The sequence below is a fragment of the Octodon degus genome, unplaced genomic scaffold (genome assembly GCF_000260255.1).
Source record: "Octodon degus isolate 3935 unplaced genomic scaffold, OctDeg1.0 scaffold00010, whole genome shotgun sequence".
Taxonomy (NCBI): Eukaryota; Metazoa; Chordata; class Mammalia; order Rodentia; family Octodontidae; genus Octodon; species Octodon degus.
Genome location: NW_004524586.1, coordinates 7,741,759 through 7,755,528, shown reverse-complemented (window position 1 = coordinate 7,755,528; position 13,770 = coordinate 7,741,759). Strand labels below are relative to the sequence as shown.

Here is a 13,770-nt window from a genome sequence, read left to right as displayed (position 1 = left end):
TATATGATTATAATTTTATAATTATATGTCATTATATAATACATTAATACATAATTATATATTGATATATAAAATATGTATACGTGGCCGGCAAGATAGCTCAGTGGACTAAGTGCCTGTTTAGGCAAGCACAGGTACCAGGGTTCGATCCCCAGTCCTGCATGCTGTGCTGGCCCCACCCCTGGGCACGCTAACCTGAAGACTGAGTCCAGGTGTGGTGGCACATGCCTGTAATCCCAGTGCTGGGGAGGCTGAAAGCAAGAGGATCAGTACATGTCTGAGCTACATAGTGAGACTCTGTACAATAAATAAGTAAATACCTGCACATTGATATATAATATATATTGATATATAATGAATATTGATATACATTAATGATGAAATATACAGATAATAATACCAGTTATTTTACTAAGCAAATGTATTATTATATTTTTTCTCCAGTAATCTAATTTCATCCACTACCAGAAAAAAGTAATGAACCTGGGGATGGTGGCATATACCTGTAACCTTAGTATTCAGGAGGCTGAGGCAGGAGGATCACCAGGTCAACACCAACGTAGGGAAGCAAGTTCCAGTCAAGCCTGCACTCTCAAAAATTAAATCAAAATAAAATAAGTAATGAAAGAAAATTATAGATAATCTAAACATGTTCTTCCAACACATATCTCTCTCGCCAGCCAACAAACAGTACTACTGCTCTACTTCTCCTTGATTCTTTTATAAAACTCAGCTAGAAAAAGGTATAAGTGAGAGCACGTAGTGTGTAGCGCACCCTCCCTTTACACAAGAAGAAAGAGCACTGGGTAAGTGAAAAAATCAGAATGCAGATCTCTTAACTCTGGTCCACATTACACACCCTTACACACACACACAACAGCAGGATTACTCATTCATGCACACTAACTGCCCTATACCCTTACACACATATGTGCATACCATCTCTCTACCCCTGATCACACTATCTTCCACTGAAGTGTGTAATCTGCTATACGTGCCTAGTGGAGCTTCTTGCCTGATACTTATTAAGTGTGAGCGTTGCTGTTTGAGTTGGAAAATTCGAGTTCATTTTCTGCCTGCTTCCCTTCCAGCTGGCCAAGGTCTACTCCTATGCTCATGGCTGGATGTATCAGGGTTGGAACTGTGGGGATTACTTTCCGGATGGCATCACCAATGGGGCTTCCTGGTACTCTCTCAGTAAGGGTAAGAAAGCCCCGGGGACTGCTTGAGTTTAGGTAGAGCTGCGCCCATGTCTCCTTTTGATTGACCAATTGTCTCAAGCAAACAATGGAAATAGTGCAGAATTTTGTACTCTACTAGAGATCTATAAACATGGAAAAGTCTCAGGCTGACATTTGGTGTCATCTTGTGATTTTCTGAAACTAAGGTAGAGACAACTTTTGGTCCTACAGAACTGATTGTTTACACAATAGATTAGGGCACGGTCAAGCAATGGCCGTGACTCATCCAGACAGCTGACAATGACGAAAGACCTACAAGGTGCTCTATATGGTTTCAGGGTAAATCCTGAGGGGAGTTGACTGACCTTGTCAGATACAAAAGTTACATTTTTACTTACATAGGTCTTGTTTTAACTTGGTCTTAACCATCCAGCAGAAAAGTATAACCACAAGGTATAAAAAGTAATGCCATATTAATATGCTGAGCTGTAAAAAGCTCAAGTGAACAACTCCTGCCAATTGCCAGTTGTGCTGATAACCCACTACTATTATGGACTATTGATCTATTTTGGGTTCTTTTGCTGTATGCATGCACCTACAATATTTGAACTAGCATCAAGTATTAAAAGGTCCTTTAAAGACTTCTCCAGACTGTCCAACAAAAATGGAACATCCATCTCTGACAAAGCAAAACAAAAAAGGGGGATATAAATAAAGGACCATTTTGTAGTGAAAAAAATGTGTGTGTGTGTTTGTGTGTGTGTGTGTGTGTGTATATATATATATATATATGTATATGCAAAATAGTTAGGATAGATACATAGCTACCTTCTTTTAGTTCAACGGGAAGAAAGGTTTGCACTAATATTGTTTAGACAAGATATCATGTCTTCATCTTGTCCACTGAATAATTACTATGAAGACAACAATTTATAATGTATTAATTATTGTAACTGTCCTACTAACCTGTTTTGAAACTGTTTCATTATTTTTTTCTCATTAAAGTGAAAAAAATAGATTAGGGCATGGGGGGAAATATGTAATGGGACCAACTGGTGCAGAGTATTTAGAGTCAATTGGATTAAGAGTGTGGTGGTGCATGCCTGGAATCCCAGCACCTAAGAGGCTGAGGCAGGTGGGTTGCCAAGAGCTACAGAGTTAGTTCAAGGACAGGCTAAACTATGTAGCAGGAACCTGTCTCAAAAAATAAATAAATAAATAAATAAATAAATAAATAAATAAATAAATAAATAGGATTGAAACTCAGCTTGCTCATTTACCAGCCCACTTATGTGGCTTTGGACTGATTAATTGCCTGGTGCTTTGTTTTCTTCATCTGTAACTTAGACTAATAATATTTGCCTCATAATTCTGATGGCTTAAATAAAATAACACATGCCAAGCCTTTGGAAATGCCTGGATTATAAATGTTAGGTTTTTAAAAGTAGCATAGAGGGCTGGAGAGATAGCCCAACGGTCTAAAGCACCTGCTTAGGTACGCTTAGGCATGCACAGGAGACCGCAGTTCGATCCCCAGCACCACATGCCACACCAGTCCCACCCTCAGGGTGGGCTGAGTTGGTCAAAAAAAAAAGTAGCATAGAGTATACTTCATAGAACACCAGAGGACCAAAGGAGGTGGCCTGGCAAGACCAGGTCTTCAGTACCCTAACTCCCACTCCGGAGAATGTTGTTGAATTTTAGCAGCTCTATATATTGTGGCTATGTAGCCATTATCAGGTAATTTACTTATAAGTGTTACCTCCTGTTCCACAGCATGCTTTTTCACTCTGTTAACATTCTTTTTGGTTATACAAACTTTTCAGTTTTTCTGAAGTCCAACATGTCTTTTGTTTTTTTTGGGTTTCTTTTTTCAAAATTTTATTGATAAACAGCAATGAGACAGTTTCAAATCAAATCAGAAGTACAGTTTCAACAAATAATACACTGCATATGTTCTTCTTAGTGGTTGTCTTTTGTTTTTGTTGCCTGTAATTTGGTGTCAGTGCCTAGAAGTCCAATATCATGAAGTTTTGACCTATGCTTTCTTCTAAAAGTTTTATAGTCTTTGTTCTTACATTTCAGTCTATGATCCATTTTACATAAATTTTTGTAAATAGTCTTATTGTAGTCCAACTTCTTTTCTTCCTTCTTTTTTTTTTTTTTTTGCATGTGGATATCAAGTTTTCCCAGCACCACTTGTTGAAGACTATTCTTTCCAATTGGATGGTTTTGGCATCTTCATCAGAAATCATTTGACCATGTTTGCAAGAGTTTCTATTCTATTCTACTGGTCTACAGTAGTGCCTTGGTTCACGAATGCTTCTGTTCACAAATTCTGCATTGGATGACAAAAAAACTTGGCATTGGGTGACAAACACAACCATGGCTATCTTCTCCAAACAAATACAAATGGAGTCATTGTCCCCAAAATCATAAAACAAATTAAGTTTGCAAACCAAGATACCACTGTATTTGTCTATCTTCATACCAAGCTCTTTTGATTACTGTAGATTTGTAATAAGTTTTAAGCCCAGAAAGGGGGTCTTCCTGCTTTTGTTCCTTTTCAAGTTAGTTTGGCTATTTGACATGTCTTGAAATGTCATATATATTTTAACATAGATTTTTCTATATCTGCAAAAATAATCATAAGGTTTGAATCGAATCTACAGATCACTTTGGGTAATATAGATAACTAAATGGGTAATTTTTAATTCAAATGAATTTGTCACATAATGCCATCTTAATAATCAGAAACATTAAAAAAAATAGTACATCCAATTGAATAATATAGAAAATCAGAAAGTCAAGCATTTGGTGGAGAAAACACAAAATACAGATGCCTTATGCTTTTTCGTGAGTCAGTTTTTCTGTGACAACTAGTTTTTTATTAGTGTTATGTTATCAGTTGGGGTGAAGGATATGAAAGCAAAATATTAATCTCATCTGTAACCCCTCACCCCAGGTCTGAAGAACACCATACTTTAGAGAAAAAAGATATCTCTTCTCCTAAAAGCAGTGCGTGTGCAAACTCTTAATAATCAGGTCCAGCTAATAAAATGACTTTGGAAAATTAAATCAAGAAATGGAAAAGACAAAAAATGTAGATGGTGAAACGGGCATTAATCAAGAAAGTATACTGGAAAGGGAAAACTACATATGAGCTGGTAACCTTGGGAAAGAGTTTATAGAGCAGAATAAATAGACATCAAAAGTTAGAATAGATATTTCTAGCACTTAGGAACCAGAGGCAGGAGGATTGGTGCTGCAAGTTCAAGGCCAGTCTGGGCTACATAGTAAGTTCAAGGCAGCCTAGATTACATAGCAAGACTCCGTCTCAAAGAAACAAAAATAGAGGTACAAGAGAAAATGGTGAAGGTCATGGTGTGAAATTATGATTAAAAAAGAAATGAGATGGGGGTTGGGTGAGAACCTATTCATACAAACGTGCCAGCTCCCTTTTCTCCCTAGGAATGCAAGATTTTAATTATCTCCACACCAATTGCTTTGAAATCACACTGGAACTCAGTTGCAGTAAGTTTCCCCACCAAGAGGAACTAGAGCGGGAGTGGCTTGGTAATCGAGAAGCCCTAATCCAATTCTTGGAACAGGTAAAAAGCCTACCTTTCACCTTTCCAGTCACAAAAAGAGAAGGGTCCTTTAGTGTCAGGTTAACTTTTTTATGTAATTCAGGTCTGATTTTGCTCTGACTCAATACATTTGAATTGTTTTTATTGGTGAGATTTAGTCATTCAATATGATTGAGCACAACTGTATGTCAGAAAATTTACTATAACGTGGGAATTGAGTAAAAAAACACTCTTATCCATACAGAACTAATATTGCATTGAGGACAGACAATAAACACACAATAAATAAAATAAAAAGTTTTATAATATGTTAAAGGAGAAAAGCTAGAAGAAAGCCTTATGTGAAGGATACTTTTAAACAGTGATTTCAAGGAATTGAAGAGAAACTTGCAGTTATTTAGGACAAAATAGTTCCCTGAAATGGCTACAACAAACATGACAGCAACAACAAGCATATGAAAAGATGCTTAATGTTAGAGAAATGTACTGGGGAAATACAAATAAGAATGATAGTGGGATGCCACCTCACCTCATTAGGGTGGCCGCTATGAAATGACAGCATCACCATAGAAATCAACAAGTGTTGGCAAAGATACGCAAAAACGGCAACCCTTGCATGCCATTCGTGGGAATGTAGAAGGGTGCACCTGCCACAGAAAACTGTGTGGTGAGCCACCATCAGAAAATTAAAAAATAGAACTACCATAGGACCCAGCAATACCACTTTGGAGTATATATCCAGAAGAACTGAAAACGGTGTCAAAGAACTATTTGTACACCTTTGTTTTTTTGTTTTGTTTTGTTTTTTAATATTCAAACAGGTTTATCAGTTATTTTACACAAAAGAATGTGAGCAGTTTGTAAATATACAATACGAAAAAGGCTCAATACAAGCTGGCTGTGCGGAGGGAAAGGGTCTGCACCTTTGTTCATAGCAGTATTTTTCACAACAGCCAAAAAGTAGAAGCAACCCAAGTGCTATTGGTGGATGAATTTATAAAAACATAGAGTATACATACTATGAAATAAGTTCTCCTACATGCCTCAGCATGGATAAATATTGAAGACATTAGGCTAAGTGAAATAGGCCAGTCACAGAAAGGCAAATACCGTACAATTCCACTTACATGAGGTATTTAGAATAATCAAAAATCATAGAGACAGAAAGTAGAATGGAGGCTTCCAGGGCTGGGAAAAGGGGAAAGGCAAAATTACTGTTCAGTGGTAAGTACAGACTTTCATTTTCATAGGACGGGAAGAGTCTTGGAGGTTGGTAGTAGTGCTAACTGCACATAATGAACATAGTTAATAACATTGAACATAGCTACTTACGATGGCTAAAATGTACATTTTCGGTTGTATATATTTTGCTACAGTTAATTTTTTTTTGGTATTTTTCTTAGGGAAGGGTCTACAAGGTGTTCAGGGTCTCACTACTAGATCAGACTCGTAGTGATCTGCCCGTGTACAGCCTCCCAAGAGCTGGGATTACAGGCATGCACCACCAGGCCTAGTTTCAACTGCAGTCTCAGCGAGCCCCAGGGGCTGGTCAGGGCAGCAGGCATGGGGATCTAAACCCTGGCCCCTGCGCTTGCTTGCAGGCATTTTAATCCCCTGAGCTATTTGGTCAGCCCACAGTTAAATTTTTGTAGTTATTCCAGACCAGGAAAGCACTGTGGCTGGAACTGGAGTGGATCTCCAGGATCAGGCTGCCAACAGACACATTGACCTCACAGGCCATCATAAGAGTTACAGCCTTTGCCCTGAGTGAGTTGGGTCTTGAATAGTTGGGCTAATGACATGATTTGACATAGATTTATAGGTTGCTCTGTCTGTTCTGTTGAGAAGAGACTCTTGGGGTGGGGGAGGGAGAGAATAGGCCAGTGAAGTAACGATTTTCACCTTGTGAAGACTGAATGTGGAAACATATGGGAAATGGCTTTGAGACCATAAACCCTGCACCCGTTTTATGCGCTTAACTCGGTAGTGTTCGCTTCTTCCTACAGGTTCACCAGGGCATCAAGGGAATGGTGCTTGATGATAACAATAACAACCTCACAGGGGCTGTCATTTCTGTCGCTGGAATTAATCACGATGTCACAGCAGGTAGGTGACCACTGCATGGAAGTGAGAAGGGAGTTCTCCCTCCTGATCCTCAGCAGAACTCACAGGCCACCTTGGAAGCTGAAGAGACTAGCAAGGAAAAGGCTCTGGGATAAGACTCGAAGGAGGGAAGGGTTCACTACACAAAGGGACAGTGAATTAAGAGGCTGGATCACTAACCAAAAGTTTAAATGGAAAAAACAAAACAAAACAAAAAAACCCAATCAACAACAACAAAAAAATACTTTCGCTTGTGCAGCAAGACATCCCTGAGAGGTGAGGACCAGGGAAGAAAAATGTAAATGCAACTCTTCCTTGGAGTCCGGAAGTCACTGCGCTGTATGACTTTGTTGGAAGTATTTCCGGGCTGGAAGCTATTAGAGGCTCACATGCTGGTGTGAAATGGGGAAGAAAGGAGAAGGGCTGTAAAACTCATGTTTGACCTTGTCCCTGACGCAAGCATTTTACTGCATGCCTATTCAGGAAACATTGGAAAGGTTGGCTTAAACGGACTTGCTGCAGGGCACGATTGATGGAGGCTGATCTTGGAGCTATCCCGAACCTCCTAGAAGGGTACAGAATTTTGTCTTAGAACTTCCTCATTGCTGAGACAAAATACGTGACACCCAAAGTTAGAGGAGGAAAGGCATGTTTGGCTCCCAGTTTGTGGAGGTTTCAGCTCGCAGCTGCCTGGCTCCAAGGCAGGGAGGCACGGCACAGGGGCGTGGCAGAGGAGAGAGTTCTTGGCAGGCGGAAGGCAGAAGACAGCAAGGCAGCAGGCAGCAAGCTACAGGTGATGAGCAGAAACCCTCTTTCTGTCCCTGATTTCATATCCAGGCCACTCAGGCTGGGTAACACTCACACCAGGGTGCGGCAGCCTTAATCCTAGCATCCTACCTTGAATCCATCCCAACATCACGTCTTCGATCCCAGTATCACACACCCTAGATCCAACCATCTCTGAAAAGCCTCCCCTATGACCATAGGAGGCTTTAGGGGGATGTCTAGAGACAGCCATAAAATTATCTCACAGGAAATGGTGCTGCTGTCTGACCCAACTCAAGCTGATCACCCACGATCCTTAAGGGTTTTGCTTATTTGTTTTTAATTGCTAGTAGTTAAGAGTAGGTTAATTTCCCTAACTCCCCACACCACAACTCCAGCAGGATACAGCTATATTTTTACTAGGCAAATATTTATTACCAAGCAGGCATCTTTTTATGCTGTCCATTTAAGTTAGATGAAACCTCAGCTCTATGTTAAGGGAAAGAAAATATTTTAAAAGCAGAATTCTGTACCCTATAGCAGTGGTGGTAAGTCTATGATGCTGTACCCTATAGCAGTGGTGGTAAATCTATGCCATGTGTGCCGCAGCAGGCTGTTTGTACCATTGAAAGCTCTAAAGGGTTCACATATGGCTTACAGGCATCAGAAAGCCGGAAGCCTCCAGTCCAGTAGCTGGATCCATGACTGTTCAGGAATCCAACTTCAAGTACCACCCGTACAAGCACAGGCTTCGGGGCTCACTACTCCTTATACTCCGGATAAGCAAGGACATAGCAATTAGTAAACATTTCATTGTCTCTCAAGCTTTTTAGTTCTCAGTGGTGAATACCACTGATGTCATCGCAAGTACTCATTCAGCAGCATTCCTCGTGCTAAATTAACAAGGTGACCAGTGAAATAAATGATTTTACTAGTGAAAAAAGGAGCACTCTTGCTACCATTTGTTATTCCACTTACCCAAGTGTTTAGTGTTGATTAGCGATAAAGACAGCAGGGGACCTTCTAGATGCACCTGGAATGGGGCCTTCCCTTTTTTTTTTTCTTTTTTTTTTTTGGGGGGGGGACCCAGGAATTGAACTTAGGCCCTTGAGCTTGCCAGGGAAACACTTGTTCTATGAGCCATCTCCCTGGCCCCTGGAAAAGGGCCTTTCTGATACAAGGCTAACTACTCGTGAGTGCGAACCCTCAATTGAGAACATGACAGCCCCTAGGCTGTAACTCAGACTATCCAATACGTTCCCAATAACATGCTACCTTTGCTAGAGTATTAAATTACTATAGATCTTTGATAGGTGGTAGAGAAAAGACTTCCTCGTTATTGTCTGCACCATTCTTCATTGCATGTACTATTGTAAGTATTTGTTACTGTGCACTTACAGGGCATTTTTAAAATATCATCATGATTCCAAAAGAACAAAAAGTCTTTGGCCAAAATGGTATATTCTTGCCATAGAGAAGTAGGCTTCTTTTGATTTTTATTATACCTTTAGCGTACTTTTGAAGGTAGTGGAAGAGATATTAAAAATATGATCCTCCAAATCAGATTTTTTAAAAAAAATTTAAGTCATTTATTTATGTATGTATCTGGTACAGGGTCTCACTACGCAGCTGGTACTTGTAGTGAGCGTCCTGTCTCAGCCTGCCCAGCGCTGGGATTACAGGCAGGAACACACCACCACACCGGGTTTTAGTGGCTGCGACGGCACTCACACGGCATGTGGTACTGGGGATCAAACCTGGGGGCTCCTTGCACTTAGACCACCAAGCTACTCCCCAGCCCTCTAAATCAGATCTTTATTAAGCATTTAGTCCACTCATCCCACCGAATATAAAATTACAGGTATGCAACCCCACTGGCCACTGGCTATCCAGCCCAAGGTTGCCATGGCTGTCGCGGTAGGTCGCACACTGCTCCACTGAGAAGCCTTCCCAGGGCTTCCGATTCAGCCTCAGCTAGAGTGCTCTCAGCATCATAAGGCTGTCCGCTTTTTCTCTAGTGACTCTTGTTTAGTTCAGTAATTTCCTCTCTGTCTAGCAAAACCCGCCTCCCTGAAAGTTCAACACATAGTTCTCATTCGCTTAGGTCAAATCATCTCTTCAGAGTGGCTTTTGAACTATCAGCATAGAGGCCTCAAATGATTTCCTTAGTCAGGTGAAGTGTTAACTTTAACCTTTCCTCTCTCCTAGTGAACCTCTCCTGAAAATGAACGTGTATTAAAATAGAGGTCCTTTGTGCTTGCCAGGCAGGTGCTTAATCTGCTGAGCTATCTCCCAGCCCCTTTTAATTTTGAAACAATGTCTTGCTAAGTTGAAAAGTTTGGGCTTGAATTGTGATCCTTTTGCTTCAGCCCCTCAGAGCGCTAAACTTACAGATGTGCAGCACTATGCCCAGCAGTAAGGGTCCTTGAAAGAAGGATCATAAAGATGAATAAGCCACAGTTTCATTACCCGTCTCATGAAGTTGGCAGACATGCCCCAATCCTAGCCTCAGACTGTAGCAGCTACTTCTATGTTAGTTTGTAATTAGTTTAATTCTTTAAAAGTTATTTTTAAAGTATCCTAATGAGTTGGCAACTGGCCAAATAATTATTATATCTTGTTAATTGCACTATTGTACATGAAAGAACAATCTGTAAAAAGTGGCATTTTCTAACCTCTCAGAATTTATGTTCTGTGAAGACAGTCTGACTGTGGTAAATAATAAATACAAACATTGCATGAAAAAAATAAAATAAAATAGAGGTCCTAGGGGCCTGGGATATAGGTCAGTGGCATGAGCACCTGCCTGGCAATCAGAAGGTCCTGAGTTCAATCCCCGGTACCAAAAAAAAAAAAAAAAAAGTTGAAAAATACAGTGTCTAGAATAGAACACACTTCTTTCAGGGCAGAGCACAATCAGCCTTCTGCAGGCAGCTGTTTCATAAGGACTATTCTTAGGGCTGACTTAGCTCTTTCTCGGTTTCATCATGCTCTTAGGAAGAACCAAGCTCGTGGTCAGCTAAAGTGTCCAGGTCACTTTTCAAACCAAGTTTGCTTCGGGGGCAGGTCTTCCATCAGCTGACTGAGTTCTGTTCTTGTGACTTTTAGGTGAACACGGGGATTACTTCCGGCTGCTGCTCCCAGGTACCTACAGTGTCACAGCCACAGCACCTGGGTTTGAGCCATACACAGAAGTTGTGACTGTGGGGCCCGCAGAGCCAAAACTGGTGAGTTGGGCTGGGTTTTACACAGTGCTTTAGATCACTTACACCATGTCTTCAACAGCCAGCGGCATCTTTGCTGCGCCTTCCTCGCTCACCAAAAATCCATTCTCTCCCATCCTCGATTTTCTGTGGTCACTCTCCTGTTAGCTACTTCCCCGTATCCTTTTGGGTTTTCCTCATTTCTCTGTTTCATGCAGCGCTGCAGTTAAAAGTGCAGCCTTGTTCCAAATCCACACATTTGCTCACAGAACTTGTATTTATCGCCTAATCTCTAATCCTTGGCTTCTTCCTCAGCAAACCGGTGATCACAGTAACTCTTTTATAAGAGACTGAAAAGAGAAATTGCGCATCGAGCCCTTAGCAGTGACTGATATGTAGCAAGCACTCCACAAAGGTTCGTTTGTAAATCCCGAACGACAGCCCAGATTCTGCAGCATGCTGTGGGTGTATTCCTTGTTGCCATGAGAAAGGACTGTCACCAGGTGGCGCTCTGCAGCCTCCAAGTGCCCGGTGGGCGCGCACAGTGTGGGTGTTTGGCGAGCCAGCTGCACCCCACTTCTCTGTGTCCTTGTAGAGGAAGGGTAAGAAGTGGAGAAGCTCTTCGATTTGCAGCCTGGGACTTTTCACTTTAGGTTATAGTAGAGCGGAATCTCAGAGCATAAAGGGCTCAGAGGTCCTGTACACTCATCTGTAGGTTTCTCAAATGAGAATATAAAGTGTCCTCTTTTTGCTGTACTGAGGATCAAACTTGGGCCCTTGTACCTGCCAGGTAGGCGCTCAGATGCGTGTGCCGCTGAGCTATAACTCCAGCCCTAAGGTATCCTATGTAACGCACACCTGTGGACCTTGTGTCCTAAGCCGGTGCTTTCCTCCGGTCCTGTCATTCTGTCCTCTTCCATCTCCGACAGCCTTAGAGCGTATTCGGCCCTCCTTCTCCCTTTCTTTATCAACACAGCGAAGGCAAGCAGCTCATCGTTTTAATTACAGCAGCCTGAGCTGCTTATTGAGCACGTGCTGTGGATCAGTCACTGCGTGAGAGCCTTGCACAATTACATACAGAACGTCACAACAGCCCTATCAGGTAACAGGCATCTCCTTGGAGCCCAAGAGGCCTGCAAGTCAGGGGGAATAAGGAAGTTGTACCGTGTCACTCGATAAGAAGGTGATGGCAGCCAGGAATTAAACTTAGGGCAGGCTCTTGGAGCTGCCTCCTAAGCTAATGTGTCACAGAGCCATGCTCAGTGATCCTACTCTTTCTTTTTAACATAAGACCACGGTAAAGAATTATTAAGTCATTTGAAAAATTTTCTGGAATTTCAAGACAATCCCCCACCTCAGCCCCTCTCCTACCAACTCTTACTTATTACAGATTACTTCTGTTTCAGACAAGGAAGGAAAGAGTAACTCTTCCTTAGCAAGCTGTAAGCCAATCCCAGTTTCCCAACCAGTGTGTCCTCTCTCCCCTTGTCCTTGTTACATAAAAATCAAATCGCGGGGGAGCTGGATGCGGTAACAACTAAGAGTCTGCTTATTGGTCCTAGCAGTCTATTTCTCTCCCCATTCTAAAGCAGATAGCCAATTGGCTAAAGAAAAGAAAAGAAAAGAGATTATTTACTAAATGGATTTCATGTACTACTTTTAGACACATCAAATTATCTTCCAGCTTCCAATGTTTTCATTGCTTTGCCCCAGGGCCTTCCAGATGTTGTGGCTCCTTTTGCTTTCCTGTGTCTTTTCCTTATTTTGCTCTCTCTGCTCCCTCTTCCTCCTGCTGTCCCTTCGTCCCCCGCTCCATCCATCTCCCCCCTCCTTCCCTCCCTAAATTTCTATATTACTAAGTGGCACGGTACAACACAGTCGACTCTCATTCCGCCATTACCCCTCTTAAAGAAGTAGCAAAAGAACTGGCCGTGGATTTCCGTGCAAAGAACAGGAAATAGCACATGTTTTTAACTCCCAGCTGGCTTCAGCAGCCCAAGCCTTTCCAGGGGTGTGGCAGCCAGGCGAGCCCCAGGGGTGTGTGGCCAAGGCCACCACTCCCTCCTCTGCCGCTGCCTGCCAGGGCTCTCCCACTCTCCATGTGTCCACCAGTCAAAAGCATCTTTTCATCTGTGTGTCTGGCCAGAAGGAAAGCTGTAGTCACTGCCCTGCAAAGATGTGCTGATGCAAGTAGAAGTTTAGGATCTAAGGGTCCGTGCCAGCAGTCTGTGCCATCTCCCCTCTGTCTGCTGCCAACAGCGTGGCACAGGTGAGGCACTCGTTGGCAGGCCTGAGCAGAGCCACTGTGACTCACACAGCCAGCCCTGAGGAGCTGGTATTAGGACACCACCCACCGCAGCTCTTGTCCTAAGCCTCAGTATTGGTGAAATCATGATTTAAGATGTGGAAATATTTTTTTCTAATACAAATAAAATAAATGTATAATATGTTCACCCAGCCACACCTTATGTATCACCAGTGACTTTGCACTGCTTGGGGGAAGAGTGTCAGCCAGACCTACAGGACACCACTGGGTCATCTGGGTCATCGCTAGAATAACACTTCCAAGTCTCCTGCCTCAGAAGCTGGAGGGGTGGTGAGAGAGCATCCGCGCTGGCCTCCCAGCTTCTGCTTTTTCCTTTTCAGATAAACTTCCATCTCAAGAGAAGCAGCACTCAAGTAAGCTCCAGGAGGAGAGCTTCCCATGGAGGGCAGGGAGGCAGAGTGAAAGTACAGCCCCACATACCCCGAAAGAAGGACACAGCCACGAAGCAGCCACATAGAGGCCCTGCCTGAAAGAAAGCGAGGAGCCGAGCCCAGGGGAGGACTTCACAAAGGCTCTGCTCCTGCTTTCAGATCCCACAGGGCATGCTGTCTGTTTTAGTATTTGGGACATATTTAAATATAAGCCTATTCAGACCAATTCAG

The 13,770-nt window shown here is 42.3% G+C and overlaps 1 protein-coding gene across 2 annotated transcripts in view; it reads left to right on the top strand.

Moving 5' to 3' along the window:
* The window catches only part of Cpn1 (carboxypeptidase N subunit 1), a 29,073-nt gene extending 15,308 nt beyond the window's left edge, over nt 1-13,765 (top strand). Inside the window, exons 5-9 of one of the 2 annotated variants that reach the window (XM_004625545.2) lie at nt 1,092-1,203; nt 4,653-4,792; nt 6,778-6,877; nt 10,748-10,866; nt 13,489-13,765. In XM_004625545.2, coding sequence (XP_004625602.2) covers nt 1,092-1,203; nt 4,653-4,792; nt 6,778-6,877; nt 10,748-10,866; nt 13,489-13,638 — 621 coding nt within the window. In that variant the 3' untranslated portion in view covers nt 13,639-13,765. The remainder of the gene's footprint in view (nt 1-1,091; nt 1,204-4,652; nt 4,793-6,777; nt 6,878-10,747; nt 10,867-13,488) is intronic. The other variant, XM_023709092.1, reaches the window with a different exon arrangement.
* The last annotated feature ends 5 nt before the right edge of the window (nt 13,766-13,770 follow it).